Source organism: Myotis daubentonii, chromosome 3 (assembly GCF_963259705.1).
Source record: "Myotis daubentonii chromosome 3, mMyoDau2.1, whole genome shotgun sequence".
In the NCBI taxonomy this organism is placed as follows: Eukaryota; Metazoa; Chordata; class Mammalia; order Chiroptera; family Vespertilionidae; genus Myotis; species Myotis daubentonii.
Window position 1 is genome coordinate 42346057 of NC_081842.1, and position 17401 is coordinate 42363457.

Here is a 17401-nt window from a genome sequence, read left to right on the forward strand (position 1 = left end):
TTTACTAACCATACACAGCTTCTCCCCTGAAACTCCGCTCTGCTTCCCCCAAGGAATGCACTTTCTGGAGCACCCGCAGCCAGCATGGAAGTCATGATGGGAAATGGGCCTGGCACCCCAACAACCTGAACAACCACGAGGTTCCCATCGGACAGGCGCACCACCTTCACCAAGGAAAACACGCAAGTGAGCTCATGGTTTCCAGTGGAAGTGATCTGGGACCAGCAAGACTGGGTGTCAAAGGTTTGGCTGTGGGACTCAGGGGCCAGTCTACCTAATGGTGTAAAAATATATGCTTGGGGTTCTATGGGAAGAATTACTAGTTTTATCTATGAGCTGTTTAAATAAGACTCCCACTGCTTCTCTTCAATTTTTCTTCAGTGATTTATAATTTTCTGAGCACAGGACTTTTACATCCTTGATTAAATTTATTCCTAGGTATTATTCTTTTTGAAGCAATTGTGAATGGGATTGTTTTCGTAGTTTCCCTTTCTGATAGAACATTGCTGGTGTAGAAAAATGCACTGATTTCTGGATATTTATTTTGTATCCTGCTACATTGCCGAATTCGTTTATTAACTAAAGGAGTTTTACTTCCTCCTTTCCAATTTGGGTGCCTTTTATTTCTTCTTCCTGTCTGATTGCTGTGGCTAGGACTTCCAGTACTGTGTTGAATAAGAATGGTGAAAGCGGACATCCCTGTTTTGTTCCCAAACTTAAGGGACACACTTTTAGGTTTTTCCCATTGATATGATGATGTTGGCTGTGGATTTGTCACATATGGCCTTTATTACATTAAGGTATATTCCCTCTATTCCCTCTTCACTGAGAGTTTTTATTATAAATTGGTGCTGAATTTTATAAAATGCTTTCTCTGACTCTATTAATATGATCATGTGGTTTTTAATCCTTCATTTTGTTTATGTGGTGTATCACATTAATTGATTTGCAGATATTGTACCAACATTGAATCCCCATAAATAGAACATAATATTAAAACCAAGAAAATGACATTGGCACAATCCATAGAGCTTACTCAGAGTTCACCAGTTATACATGCACTGTGTGTGTGTGTGTGTGTGTGTGTGTGTGTAGCTCTATGCATTTTTTTTCATGTGCTTTTTTTGTACATAAACTATACTCTGTTCTACCATTTTTTAATCCTCACCTAAGGATATGTTTTATTGCCTTTAGAGAGAGAGGAAGAGAGAAAGAGAGAGTAAAACATCAATCAGCGGCCTCCCGCATGCACCCCAACTGGGCACCAAACACGCAACCCAGATAGGTGCCCTGGCCAGCAACCAAACCTGCAACATTTTGGTGTATGGGATGATGCTCCAACCAACTGAGCCACTTGGCCAAGGCTGTTCTACCAATTTTAAATATGAAGTCAGATGATGAGAATGAATAAAATGACTTCCTTCAATAAAACAATATCTACCAACAATTACGTGCATGACCAGTTTTCCATATTTAGTTGTAATTAAGAAAGAAAAGGAAGAAATCCTACAAACCTCAGCTCTTGGGAGCACTAGTCCATGCTACATGCCTTTATAGGAATATTTTCTGGAGCTGATGATAGGCATGAAACAGGGGAACCTGATTTATTGATAATTATGGCAGCAACAGTCTCTCATGTCAGAAACCTCTATTGGTAAAAGGAAGGTGATCTTACCTTGCCTTCATATTTAGTCTTGTCATCTTCCTTTACCAGGGAGTCCGACTCTGTCTCTGCATAAGGTTCCGCAGATGTTTTCTGAAGAGGAGCTAAAGGGACAGAGAAAACTGACCATTAATTTGGTGATTTGGCTTATAATTAACTCAGCGCTTAGCCTGAACAAACAGCTGGACTGTGTTGAGGCAGTTGATAAGCAAAGCTAAACTGAGTTGCTGTGATGGTTTCTGAGGTGGTAGGTAAATGTGGAGATGAAGGAGAGATGCAAAGGTGGAATACAGTCCTTGACTCCAGGCACTTGACATTGATCTGAAGAGACAAAGTCACATCCAACACCACTCGAAACATCCATCCACAACAAATCAGTAAATGATGTGATGTGGTAAAAACCATAGCTTCCACCATTCCTATTTGTAAGGCCAGCTAAAGTATTACTTTCTTTATGAAATCTTCCTTGACTTTCAAACTTCACAAATTCCTTTATGCACTGCTGCTTGAGCATTTACATTTGTACTGTATTTGATGTTATTTTTGGATTTGAAAAGCTGATTCAAGTCTAGGTATCACATACTACTGAATATATTTTGCCATTATACAGGTAATTAATTTGTGCTTATTATAGAAAATTTGAATAATACTAAAATTGTACTATTCTTGACCACTACTACTTGGTATATTTCCTTATAATCTTCTTTGAAATGCTCTTGCTCTCTCTCTTTACACACACACACACACACACACACACACACACACACACTCATACTATGATTTTATGCGGGGATGTCCATGCATGCCTTAGTCAGAAGGAGTTGTTGCTAATGTGATGATCTAGCAGTTGGATTCCAGAAAAGATGGAATCACATTTATTAGTGGGTAATATGACCATGGGCAGACCCAGTGGCTGAGTCAGGAGGGAATTGGGCTTCCTTGCTCTTGCTTTCTTCTCTCTGTCACTCTATTTCCCTCTCCCCTTCTCACTGGCTTCTCAGACATCTGGGAGATAATTTTTTTTCAGGCTCCATGGTCACTGGCAGTAAGATTGGAACTTACTGAGAGGGAAGCATTGGGGGTGATGGCTACAAGGCTAATATGTAAGTGGTACTTTCGTTCTTATTTGTCAGCGTCACTACCTTGTACCTATAGTTCCCTTGAGAAACTCAGAGGATATAGGTGATTAACCTGGGACAGGATTTGAGCATCTCTAGGTCCCATGGCCAGAATGCCATCCATCTAACGTCACAGTTATAATGAAATATGGTAGCAACCATCTCAGGTAGAAACTGTAGTTTAACTCTAATCCTGTTGTTTGGCTTAACAATAGAAAAGTTACTTTGATTTTCTGAATTGTATAAATCATCCCATTCGATTAAATGCCTTATTGATTGTAATGCGAATATCCCATCGGCTGTGGTCATACTGGTCTTAGAAAGCACATTTTCCTTTACCTGGGAAGGACAGCACAGTTATCCCAAGGTCAGAGGGCTCTAGACCCAAAACTGTAATTTAGATAACATGCTTAATTCTGCTTCTGTAAACTGCTTTTTTGAGAACCAGTTTCCTCATTCCAGACCCTGGGATGTAATCAATAGCTTTGTGATTTTTTGCCTATATAACCTCGGAGCTGCGACCATCTTGTTACTATGAGATTTGGGGAATGGCCCCTCATAGTCCCGGATTGCAATAAATGTGACTCTTTAATTCGACTTCTTGAGGCGTCCTTCTGTGATTCGTGAGGTACATTACAACAATATCATCCTGATTCTTATCTGTGGTGGCCTAGATGGAGGTTGACCATCTAACTTTCAGAAGCCCTTTTCTACCCTCCGGTTCTGTGAGCCAACTGGAAGCAGCTTGGCCTTGCTATGGGTTTTTCATGGAGGTCATATTGAAATATGGAGTGAAGTACATGTTTGCTGTCCCAGGTTATATGACCACTGAAGCTACTCTACAGCAATGGGCAATCCTCTGGGCTCCTCCCTTACTTTCTTCAGGATCTCTGTAAGCTGAGAGATTCCAGGTATGACAACTGGATGCTAGAAATGCATTCACTATAATTGGCAAAACCCATGACTGAGAAGCGCCTGCTCTTGACACTATTAAGTACAGTGACAAAATTAGAGGCAGGGATGTGGGAGCCATACTGCCATCATTTAAGTCTTGTTCTTTCATCTATGAGATACACATTATGGAGGAATCTTTGTGCCTTAGCTTCTTCAACCAGAAAGTAGGGGATAATGAGAAAGCCTATTGGATCAAGTCACTAGGAGGCTTTAATGAGTTAATATGTACAAAGTGTGTAGATCATGGTAAGCACTCGGTACATTTTAGCTATTATCATAGCTACATAGCATTAAAAATATTTTTCCACATTCCTTGTTTAATTTCAGAGAGGTTAAATGTGGTACCCAAGACAACCAGCTAACAAGAGTCAGACCTGGCCTTTCAGCTCCCATCGCTAAGCTCCCTGCTATGTTCCTTACACTGTGAAATGAGTTTATCTTGGCACAGACTCAGTTGCTAAGGACTCGGACAAATGTGTTTGAAAATCCTGTGAGCGACCTGCCTGGGTAGAGTCCACACTCAGTAATTACTCTCCAAAACAAAAGCAGAGGATTGTTCTGCAGAAGGAGCGCCTCGCTGGACCAAGGTCAGCGGTACCCGTTCAGACATGATGAATCTCTATTTACCTGAGCAGGGTCATTACCTATTTTGAAATCATGTATTTGAAAAGCTGAGAAATAATCCATCATTCCTGCTTTGTTTATTTGTAACAAACACATATCCCTTAAAATAAGGAGAGAGGCAAATTATGTTTAGAAGTAAACATAATTTACTTTTGGCAAAGAGCCCTAGATGAGAGATCAGGAGAATCAAGTCCTGTTTCCAGCCATCCAAGAGGGATGTCTCCATGGGTGCCAGTGTTTGTGCGTATCTGTGGTATGTGCCTGTAAGTGTGTCTGAGTATGCGTGTTGAGTGTGTTGTGTATGTGTGTATGTATGGAAAATTCAGGAAAGAAATGCACTAAACTACTTACAAGGCTTACTTCTAAAAAACTGGAATATATAAGAGACAGTTGTACTAAATGGAGAATTATCAAAAGATCCCATAATTTTCAGATAACTAACAAATGAAAGAATTAGTTGCAAATAACGCTGCACAACAAGAAATGCTAAAAGAATTTTTTCATCTTGAAGTGAAATGACACAAGATGGTAATTCAGTTAAAGGAATAAAGAACACTTAAAATGGTGACTAGGATGGTAAATATAAACTAATATATATATTTTTTCCTTTCTCTTGATTTCTTTAAAAGATACATGAGTGCTTATAACAAAAATTTATAACACAATATTGGGGAATTTAACATATGTAGATGCAAGATTTATGATAAGAATAGCACAGAGGATGGGTGGGAGGTGTGTGAAACTATACTGCTGCAAGTTTCCTATATTTTACTACAACATTAACTCAAAGTAGATTGACACAAATTAAGGATGCATATGATAATACCTAAGAGAAGCATCTGGGGGAAAACAGTGCAAAGATGTATGTAAGCTAAAAAGTCAATAGAAGGATTAAAAAGGAAGACTACAAGAATTTGCTAACCCAAAAGTAAGTAGGAAAAGAGGAAGAGAGAAATAAATAAAACATGAGACAAGTAGACCACAAATAACAAAATAGTAGCTCTAAATCCAACTGTGTCCTTAATTACATTGTATATAAATAGACTAAACACTCCAATTAGAAGGCAGAGGTTAACAGAATGTATTTAAAAAAGCAAGATCCAACTATATGCTGCCTACAAGAAGTATACTTTAAAAAGAAAAACAAATAGAAGAATGGAAAAAGTGTCTCATGCAAACACTAAGCATAAGAAAGCTGAGATGGCTGTATTAATATAGACTTTATGACAAATAGCTTTACTAAAGATAAGGAAGAAAGGAGAGACATTTTATAATTATAAAAGGGCCAGTATATCAGGAAGATAAAACAACTATGAATGTGCATTTTCTTTTTTTTTCTTTCTTTTTTTAAATATATTTTATTGATTTTTTTACAGAGAGGAAGGGAGAGGGACAGAGAGTTAGAAACATCAATGAGAGAGAAACATCGATCAGCTGCCTCCTGCACATTCCCTACTGGGTATGTGCCCACTACCAAGGTACATGCCCTTGACCGGAATCGAACCTGGGGCCCTTGAGTCTGTAGGCCAACGCTCTATCCACTGAGCCAAACCGGTTAGGGCTAAATGTGCATTTTCTTAATAATGGCATTTCAAAATAATGAAGCAACAAATGACATATGCATCATTTCCAAGAGTGGTTTCTCCCAGAATGTATATTTGTTTTAACAATTCAAAATAATCACTGTAATCCACCATATTAACAAAAAGGGATGAAATCATATAATCATCTCAATATATAGCACCAAAAAAAGCATCTGAAAAATTTGAAAATCATTCATGATGAAAACTTTCATCAAACTAAAAATGGAAGGGATTGTCCTCAACCTGATAAAAAGTGTCTATAAAAAACTTACTAACATCATACTTTAAGTGAAACATGAATTCTTTCTCTTAATATTAGGAAAATGCAGCAATGGCTGCTCTTACCACTTCTATTCAACATTGTACTGGAGGTCTAGCCATTAAAATAAGACATGGGGGGGGGGGGAGTCATAGAGATTGAAATAGAAGAAGTAAAATTGTCTCTTTCATAGATAATATGATTGTATTTTCATTTAGAAATATATTCCTATTAAGAGTTATATATGGTAATTCTATTTACTATAGGGTTAAAAAACATTAAATTCATAAGATCTTTTCATTACAAACTACTATGTTGCCAAGAGAAATTAAAGAGGACCTAAATAAATGGAGAATTATATAATATTTATGAAACTGGAAGACTCAATATTGGTATAATAACAGTTCTCCCCAAAGTGATCTATATAGTTAATGCAATCTCAATCATAATCCCAGCAGAAATCAAAAGGGGATTCTAAGATGTATATGGAAATGAAAAGACCCTAAAATAGCTTTAAAAATCTTGAAAAAGAACAAAGTTGGAAGACCTACACTACCTGATCTCAAGGTTTAGTAATAAACTATAGTAAGACCATGTGGAAGAATAAACTCAAAATGGATAAAAGACTTATCTGTAAGCCACAGAACCATAAAAGTCCTAGAAGAAAGCATAGATAGTAAAATCTCAGACCTCTCTCATAGCAATATTTTTGTTGACATATCTCCTTGGGCAAGGGAAACAAAGAAAAAAATAAGCACATGGGATTACATCAAACTAAAAAGGGTTTGCACAGCGAAAGAAACAATCAACAAAATGAAGACAATGCACTGAATGAGAGAGCATATTCATCAGTGATACATCTGATAAGGGGTTAATTTCCAAAATATATAAACAACTTATACAACTCCACACCGGGAAGACAAAACAACCAATTAAAAAATTGGCAAAGGACCTGAATAGACACTTCTCCAAAGAGGACATACAGATGGCCAACAGACATGTGAAAAAATGCTCAATGTCACTAATAATCAGAGATATGCAAGTCAAAACCATGATGAGATATCATCTTACACCTGCCAGAATGGCTATCACCAATAAGTCAACAAAGAAGTCTTGGTGAGGATGTAGAGAAAAGGGAACTCTAACATACTGCTGGTAGGAATGCAGATTGGTGCAGCCACTGTGGAAAACAGTATGGAGTTACCACAAAATATTAGATAGAAATGCCTTTGAACCAGTGATCCCACTTCTGGGAAAATATCCTAAGAAACCCAAAACACAAATGCATCCCTATGTTCATTGCAGCATTATTTACAATAGCCAAGATCTGGAAATAGCCCAAGTACCCATCAGCAGATGAGTGAATAAAAAAAAGCTGTGGCCCTAGCTGGTTTGGCTCAGTAGATAGAGCATTGGCCTGTGGACTGGAGGGTCCCAGGTTTGATTCTGGTCAAGGGCACATGCCCTGGTTGTGGGCTTCATCCCCAGTGGGGGGTGGGGGGGAGGCAGTCGATCAGTGATTCTCTTCATTGATGTTTCTATCTTTCTCTCCCTCTCCCTTCCTCTCTGAAATCAATTTAAAATATATATATTTTAAAAGCTGTGGTACAGTTACACAATGGAATACTATGCGGCTATAAAGAATAAGGAACTCTTACCTTTTGTGGCAGCATGAATGAACCTGGAGATTATTATGCTAAGTTAAATAAACCAGTCAGAGAAAGATAAATGCCATATGATCTCATTTACATGTGGAATCTAACGAACAAAATAAACCAATAACAAAATAGAAACAGAGGCATGGTTACATGGAACAGACTGACAACTGTCAGAGGTGAAGAGGGTTGAGGGATTGGATGAAAGAAAGTGAAGGGGTTAACCATAGACACAGACAACAGTGTGATGAAAGCCAGAGGCTAGGTGGAGGTGGGCAAAGTTGGGGGGAATTGGGAGGGAAAGAGACTTTGCTTGGGGCAATGGGCACACGATGCAATGTGCAAACGATGTTTTATTTAATTGTACACTTGGGACCTGTATGGTTTTGCGAACCCCAATATATTAAATTAAAAAAAACTTATCTGGCATTATAATAAGGGCTTATCTATTTCTTTAATCTTTTCAAAGAACCAACTTTACCACTCCATTGCTAATAGAATCTGGTGGGACTTTCAAAGGTCCTTAATGGGGTCTATTTATGCAGATGTTACTTGCGCATTTATATTATTCCTCTGCTAGACTATGAGCTTCTCCTTGCATCTAGGCACTTAGTTTTATCAAACTTTATAAGTTCCTCAATGCCTGTAGTATTTTATATCTGTGGTTTATTTTAAATACTATCTGTCAAAACAACAACCACTGTTCATCTTAAAACAACCACAATGTCTACCCTCATGAAACAAAGCCATAAAGCTTCCTTCCCCAAACAACCTACCCACGGCGGAAGGCTGGCTGGTTTTTGGTGACACCCATTTTGGGGAGGACTCAGGATGGGGGGCCACAGGTTGCACTGGACGAGTCTGTCTGGCTGCCAGTTTCATCAGACTCACTTGCCTCTTGTGAAAAATTTCCTGTACGTCTCCCAGCTTCTGTAGGACTTTCTGGGCGTTGGCCTGCAGGAACAAAAGCAAATCATGAGATTGCTCTGCACTGAGCCTGAGGACATGACTCATTCCCTTTCACCCATCTCCCCCTTTCCCCACGCCCAACCTTCCTCATAGGCAAGTCATCCATGTCTCACCTTACACCAGAATGTGCTTCTAGGAGTCTGAATCTCCCACTGATTGGCAACGACTGTGTTTCACTACTGCATCTCCAGAGCAGAGTAGTACTCGCTAAATATATGGTGAGTAGGTAAATGTTCACTCAGCCCTGTCCATTAATGTAGAAAAGGATGCCATAGGCCATGGACAAAGGGCATTAGGACAACTTACAGAACAGGGGAATTTAAAAATAAAGAATGTACCCTGAATAAAGGCCTTGATGGATAAAAGAGTTTAAGTGTTCTGGGGGAAAGAACTGTGTAAGTTCTGAAACAGAATCAAGAAAACCACAAGCACCTGTAATTAAAAACACACACACAACAGCCCAGTTGTTATGGCTCAGTGGTTGAGCATCAACCTATGAATCAGGAAGTCACAGTACAATTTCAAGTCAGGGCACATGCCCTGGTTGCGCACTATATCCCCAGTAGGGGAAGTGCAGGAGGTAGCCGATCAATGTTTCTCTCTCATCATTGATGTTTCTATCGCTCTCCCTCTCTCTTCCTCTCTGAAATCAATAAAGAATCCTATATAATAAAAGGCTAATATGCAAATCGACCAAACAGTGGAACAAACAGTTGCTATGATGCACACTGACCACCGGGGGAAGATTCTCAAGGAAGGAGCTGCCCCCTGGTGGTCAGTGTGCTACCATAGGGGGAGCGCCGCTCAGCCAGAAGCCCTGAGCCCGACTCACAACTGGCGAACACAGTGGTGGTGGTGGGAGGCTCTCTCGCCTCTGTGGCAGCACTAAGGATGTCCGACTGCCAGCTTAGGCCCCAGTCAGACATCCCCCAAGGGCTCCCAGACTGCGAGAGGGCACAGGCCGGGCTGAGGGACCTCCCCTCCCAAAGTGCACGAATTTCGTGCACTGAGCCTCTAGTATATATATTTTAAAAATCCACACAACACATTTAAGTGTTATTCAGTGTGACTCCTTCTCTCTATATAAGTAGGAAAGAAAGAAACTGAAGAAATACCAGGGGAGAAATGAAACTCACAGACATTTCCAAAACTGACTATGTGCTCTAAAGCAGGGACTCAGGAAATAAGAAACAAGACCCAAATGTCCTTGAGTTTCACCAAGGCCTGAATTCAGCTGAATGTTTCTTTTGGCCTCACTTGCAGCATGACATCCCTCTAGCTCTGGTGGATCAAGGAAAGTGGGCACCTTTTCTTTGTCCTGCTGACTCTGACATCTGTCTCGTGGATGATTTTAACCATCAAAAAAGGGACCCAGAATTAGAAGAGTTATGCAGGGTGCTTCGAGGATGCCTAATTCTGAAAGTACAAGCTCAGCACACACCCACGGAGGTTGCCACATTTTGCAACTATACAAGTAAATTTGTCTTTTTTTTTTATGCTGGGCCATCTTCTGAGGGAAGGAGCCAGTATCTCGGAGGCAGGACAGGAGTGTCAGTTATAGAAAAACTGTTCCGCCCTGTCAAGGCTGACCTCTGCACCAAGAGCTGGGGCTCATCTCACTCTTTGCAGGGCCTGAGTGCAGACCTACACTGTCCATCTAGTAACCACTAGCCCAGTGATGGCGAACCTATGACACGCGTGTCAGAGGTGACACACGAACTCATTTTTTTGGTTGGTTTTTCTTTGTTAAATGGCATTTAAGTATATAAAATAAATATCAAAAATATAAGTCTTTGTTTTACTATGGTTGCCAATATCAAAAAATTTCTATATGTGACATGGCACCAGGGTTAAGTTAGGGTTTTTCAAAATGCTGACACGCCGAGCTCAAAAGGCTCGCCATCACTGCATTAGCCTATGAGGCTCTTCAGCACCTGAAATGTGTCTGGTGTGAACTGAGCTGTGGAAAATACACACTGGATTTTGAAGACTTCGCATGCAAAAAAGAAAATATCTCACTAATTTTTTTATATCAATTGTATGTTGAAAGGATGTTTCAGATATAGGTTAAATAAAACATTATTAAACTTGATTTCACTTGTTTCTTATCACTTCTTAAAATGTGGCTACTAGAAAATCTCATTAGCTCACATATGTGACTTGCACTATATATTTTTTTTTAAATATTTTTTATTGATTTTTAGAGATGGAGGAAGGGAGAGAAATAGAAACTTTGATGAGAGAGAAACATCATTGATTGGCTGCCTCCTGCACGCCCCCTACTGGGAAGCGAGCCCAGAACCTGGCATGTGCCCTAATGGGGAATTGAACCTCTTGGTTCCTGGGCTGATGCTCAACCACTGAGCTACACCAGCCAGGCTACACTATATTTCTATTGGACAGGTTGGTTAGACTAGGGTTTGGCAAACTTTTCGGTAAAGGTCCAAACAGTAAAATTCTTCAGGCTTTGCAGGCCATCTGGTCCCTGAGGTAACTCCTGTACTTGGCTGTTGCTGCATAAAAGCAGTCATAGAACATAGAGAATACAGAAACGCATGAGTGTGGCTGTGTTCTGATAGAACTTGACATACAAAAGTAGATGGCAAGCCCCTCTGGCCCACAGGCTATGCTTTGCTGACGCCTGGACTAGATTAAGCTCAGGGTCTGTGATTAAAGAGTCTCTTCAGAGAATGTGCCCCTGGCCTCAGGAAGCACGGCCAAACAACACACCGGAGGTTCTGAGAACACGGCTATGAGTCCAAGTCCCAAAAGAAACCAAATTCTCTTACATTAGGGCAAAGTCAGTTTGATGGGGATCAGCCTCTACTACCTGCCCTGGTGGCCCAGTGATGAGTTTGAGGAAACAGACTTGGGTGTTAGCTGCTGCAGAAAAAGAAGACATCTGACTGGATGGATGACTGTCAAATTGATGATGTACGCTGTGCATCCCTGGTGTGAGGTCAGTGCCACATGCTAGACCCCAACGACTCACCATGTGGACCGGACAGGACTCGAATCATCTTTGCCCTTTTGCATCTATCTCTTAAGACTCCAGAGTGAACCCTGCAAATGGTTCACTGAATTAAACTGAGGCATTCAGAAGAGACCCTAAATTCCTAAGCTCAAACCAGGGGGAGGCTGGTACAAGATTAACAACTGCATTTCCCCCTTTTCTCCTATTTTTACTTGCAAGTCCACTCTCCATACCACAATCTGAATTATCTTTTTCCTTTTTTTCCAGAATTATCTTTCTGAAATCTAAATCTGATCATGCAATTCACCTGTTCAAAAGCCCTGCAGTGACACCTCACGCCTCATCCTGCGGCACCAGGCTCTTCATACTTGATCCTGACCACTGCCTCCCTTGTGTTACCTCTGTCCCTCCATTTTCGATGCTCTTGGACCTAGGAGCATTGCTAGGGAAATGTTTGTCTTCCACTCCACTGTCAGCACCAGACTGCAGGCTCTGTACTAGTCTATATTCTCAGAATAAAGCACAAACTGGGTACCCAAGAAAGATTTGAAGAACTGAATTTTGCAATTTGCTACTGAGATTGTGTTATTCTTTACATGGGGCGCTGAGAGAGAATGAGGGAGAAAAATCAACACAGCGGCACTAAGGGGGCAGCTCAATCGCCATGTACTAGGGAAATGCCTCGAGGAGCCTCAGACAGAGACAGGTGGCTGCTACAAGAACAACAGTGTAATGGCTGGTGTTGTGTTGATAATCGTTATGTCTGAAATGTAACAGATTCAACCTTTTAGACTTAGAGTACCAGCTTTTTAGAAACAAATTTTACTTTTAGAATAGTTTCAGATTTACAGAAAAATTGCAAAATAGTATAAAGAGTTCCCATATACTCCACGGTCACTTTCCACTATTATTAACAGCTTACATTACTATGGTACATTTGTTATAATTAATCAATCAATATTGATACATTATTCTGATTTTTAAAAAATTATTAAATAAAGTACATACTTTATTAAATAAAGCACAAAATTATTAAATAAGGTACATTACTATTAAATAAAGTACATGCTTTATTTAGGTTTCCTTACTGTTTACCTAATGTGCCCTTTTCTCCCCCAGGGTCCCATCAAGATACCACATTACATTTAGTTGTCATGACTTCCGCTCCTCTTGGCTGTGACCAGTTCTCAGCCTTTCCTGGTTTTTGATGACCTTGACGCTTTGAGGAGTACTGGTCAGGTATTTTGTAGACTGTCCCTCGGTTGATATTTCTCTGGTGTTTTTCTCATGATTAAACTGAAGTTACGTTTTTTGGGGGGAGAAGACCATAGAAGTGCCATTTTTTTTTCACATCACATCATACCATGTGCATGACTTAATACTGTTGATGTTGACCTTGATCACCTGGCTGGGGCAGTGTATTAGTTTTCTCCGCTGTGAAGTCATTCTTCCATCTCTCCCTTCCCATGCTGTACCCTTTGGAAGAAAGTCACTACGTGTAGCCCCCACTTAAGGAGGGGAAGTCTTGCTCCACCTCCACGAGGGCTAAGTATCTACATAAATAATTTGGAATTCTTCTGCATGTGAGATTAGTTCCTCTCCCCTATTTATTTATGTATTCCACCATTCATTTATATCAGCATGGAGTCATGGCGACCTATTTTATACTTCGGGTTGTCATCCAATACTACTCTATTAATTCTGTTGCTCAGATGGTTCCAGCTTTGGCCATGGGGAGCTCTTTCGATTGCCTCCTATGTCCCATCACTGTGGTTTGTTTTGCTTTTTAGCAATTCCTGACTTTTTGACATTCTACCTGGTAAGATGTTCCAAGATCACCTTGTATATTTCCTGCCCCAGTCCTAGAATCAGACATATCTCCAAGGAGCCTGGGTCTCTTTTCTTGGAGAACAGTATTAGAAACCAAGCTCTGGGTGCTAAGGTGTGCTCATTGATATTGGTGTCTCCTTGTTTCTGGGCCCTCTCTGCTACCCAAGTAAAGAGAAGCACGTGTCTACACCAACCTGTGTATATACATATATCTTGGAATATTTTTATATGTGTCAAGTACCAGATTTGACAACAAAGTCATTACCCTTCAGTGGATAAAACATTCTCTGACACATAGTATATTTAATCTTATAACCTAGAATTTTACTTCAAACTAAAAGAATAGATAGGCTTTGGGGATATTTTGGTCTGTTTCATTCTTTTTAAAAATTATATATTTTTATTGATTTCAGAGAGGAAGGGAGAGACAGAAACATCAATGATGAGAAAAAATCATTGATTGGCTGCCTCCTGCAGATTCCTCACTGAGGATCCAGCATGCGACCCAGGCATATGCCCTTGACCAGAATCAAACCCAGGACCCTTCAGTCCGCAGGCCGATTCTCTATCCACTAGCCAAACTGGCTACAGCTGTTTTTTTTTTTTTAATAAAAAATTTATTTTAGAGAGAGAGGAATGGAGAGGGAGAGAGAGAAACATTGATCAGTTGCCTCCCAAATGCACCCTGACCAAGGATAGAACCCACAATCTGGGTATGCATCCTAACTGGGAATCGAACCTGTGACCTTTCAGTGTAGTAGTATATATTTCTCCGCCAGTGTCTAGTATTCCTCTGCCCAAGGCCACAGCCTTTACTAGCTGCCTCTCTTACAGTCACAGCTGCATCGCTTCCAAGGACCCCTTTGCCTTTCAGGATTAGGAGTGGTAACTGCTCCCTGTTTCTTGCTAGCCCCAAGAGGCTTCACCATTCCTGTTGGATTGCCTGTATCTTTGTAAAAACTGCCTACATCAAACTCCCTAAAAATAGGTGAATCAGATTCTCAAAAGGGTCCATGACTCAAAAGAGGTGAAGAAGCCTTTCGAGCAGAGGTACGTGCAAAGTGATGTGGGTATCAGAGGAAGGCGTGCTACCCATACCTCGCTGGCTGCACAGAAGAGTGCTCCTCTCAAATGCAAATCAGATCAAGTTATTCCCCTGCTTAAATTCTGTAGTGGCTTCCCGCTGCTCTTAGAAGAAAGGCCAAACTCCTTAAAACGGCCCACAGAGCCCCACCTCGTCTTTCCCTCTCTAATCTTACCCCAAACATTCTTTGTCTGCTCTCTGTACTCCAGCCACCCTGACCCTTGAGTTCTGCAGTTGCACCAGGCTCCCTCCAGCCCTGTAGCCTCTGCACTGAAAAGGACCCCCATCTTTTCTACTCATTCTCTAGGACTTGCTCCATGTGACCCCCAGGCCAGGTCAAGTTCCGCTGTCACATACCCGATAGGGCCCTGAATCCCAACTCCAGAGTGCTCATTTCAGCTTGGAACACATTTTTGTGTTTTGTGTTTGACATTTATTAATGTCAGCCTCTCCCACTACACTGTAAATTCCATGCGGGATGGAACCGTGTCTATTTCTGTTTACTGTTGGTTCTTGGCACAGTGCACGATACATGAGAGATGCTCGTGAAGATTTGTAGAGAAATGAATGACTGAGTCAGACTGTGAAAGGTCAGTCTGCCAAGAAGCCGTTTGCCAGGAGTCTAAGAGGCCCCCTGAGGGCTCAAGAACTGGTTAACCTGCTCAGTATATCCTGCCTGGACTTTCTTCAGCAACAGGCAAAGGCCCCCAATGCCTCCTTCCCAACCACAGGATGAAAATAACCCACCAACATTACCTTTACATCAGGGGTGAGAATCAACTCAAACTGGTTGTAAATCTCCTTGGGGCTGGGCAGCTGCTGCTCCGTCGCTGTGTCCAGGAATGCCTCGATGTCGGTCAAGGCAACGTCAACACCCTCTCGAGACTGGCACTTGTCTACAGCTTGGGAAGCCAAGAGGTAGATTCCCGCCTCACACCACCGGCTGACCTTTGGAAAAGAAACACAGTGCCCTGTGCAGTTAGCCTGACCACAGCTCAGCCACCACAGTCCCTTGGGAGGTCTGCGCTCCTCTGGCTCTACCAGGATTCCGAGACACTGGGAACTTGTCGTGGGACAGCATGAAGTCGAGAGGTCTAACCCCTGTGAATACAGCTGTGAGGTGGACAAACCCAAACCAATTTTACATCTGTCCACTTCTCAGGGAAGTCACCCAACCAGTAAAATGAATCGTGTAAACATTCTGCCCTTTTCTACTGACAGCAATTACTCTCCCTCCAGGAGGAGAAAGGCAAGTACTTCTAAGTTTGGTCTCGCTATAGAGAAATGTAACCAATGACTTCTCGGGTTGACCTTCTAGGCCACTTGTCTTACCTCCTAACTGGTTACAAGAGCACAGGGTAACTAATGAGGCACCAGACCTGGCCCCTACATGCTTTGCTTGCAGGAGGGCCTGTCTTTTTAACAAAAACACTTTCCTCTGTCCGCATTTGCACTTATTGTCATTTGTCTTTCACACGGAAGCATCCAAGAATGAAAAGTTCTGTAACTCAGAACAGCAGTACTCACACTTTCCAGAATGCTGGGATAAAACCAGGTAGGTGATGAATTCTAACAGTTCAACTTTTTAAAGACGTACACAGAAAGACAAGGGCCCTGGTGATGCCTGAATATTTACATGAGCTGCCAGAGCAAGTACACCTGCATTTCCATTCCAGGTGACCTGAAGGGCTACGTCAAGTAACTATACAAAGGGAAAAGCACTCCAAAGGAGTTATCGCTAAGTGGGAAATTACAGGCAACTTAAATCTGTCTTTTATTTCCCCCCTAAATTATCTACATTGAATGTGTGCTACTTTTAGAACAACAACAAAACAAAAACCACACACACCAATAAAGGTATTTAAAAGTTAATCATTATCACTGTGTGGGGATGAGAAGGGAAGTAGGATGTGTAGGCATCCACCAGTAACTTCTTCCCTCCTCTTTCCTACGTTTTTGGATTTTCAAAGTAGTAGGAAATCATGCTTTAATATATACTGTGAAAACTTTGTCTTGAAACATCATGCCTAGATCTGCAGAAAACATTAGGCTGGGGTCTTCTGCAGTCACAGCGGCTACTTGCTTTCCCAGACACACACACACACACACACACACACACACACACACACACACACACACACACACTCAGCTCAGTGTTAGGCTGTTATCTCTGGAGCGGATATGTTCTGAGGGAAACAGTAGTTGATCCTGCAGAGAGCTCAGCCCACAGAGCAGGCTGCACCCCAGGTCCCTCTGAGCCGCTTGCCTCTGGAACAGCTGGACTTCACTGACATTAAAATCCCTTTAGCAATGGGATGATGTAAACAGCCTGGGTGGATGCCCCGGCCACCGCAGAGAAAGAGCTACAGGAATGGAGCTCCCCACTCATGGCCATGAGCCACGTGCTGCCTGGGAACAGCTGACAGGGAAGGCTCCAAAAGTCACTGCCTCTGCTGACTGGGCACTTGTCCCAGAGATCACTGCCAGAGGGCACCAGAGGCTGCACTCCCTCCCTGAGAGCCCTCTGCTCACACAGCACTGCTGTCTAGTCTCTGGAGCCTGGGGTTTGAATTTGGCAGTCCTGACTTCAAATCCGCAATCCCCTATCTCCTCCATGTGCGGTCTCAGGCCGTCACTTATCCCAGGGTTTCTCAGTGTGTCCCTGTATCACCTGCACCACAATCACCT

The 17401-nt window shown here is 41.6% G+C and overlaps 1 protein-coding gene across 7 annotated transcripts in view; it reads right to left on the reverse strand.

The window, feature by feature from the left end:
* MCF2L2 (MCF.2 cell line derived transforming sequence-like 2) overlaps positions 1–17401 on the reverse strand; it is a 232262-nt gene that overhangs the window by 101058 nt on the left and 113803 nt on the right. For all 7 annotated transcript variants that reach the window (XM_059687142.1, XM_059687140.1, XM_059687141.1 and 4 more), the window contains exons 12-14: positions 15470–15661; positions 8633–8810; positions 1676–1767 (exon numbers count right to left, since the gene is read on the reverse strand). In XM_059687142.1, coding sequence (XP_059543125.1) covers positions 1676–1767; positions 8633–8810; positions 15470–15661 — 462 coding nt within the window. The remainder of the gene's footprint in view (positions 1–1675; positions 1768–8632; positions 8811–15469; positions 15662–17401) is intronic.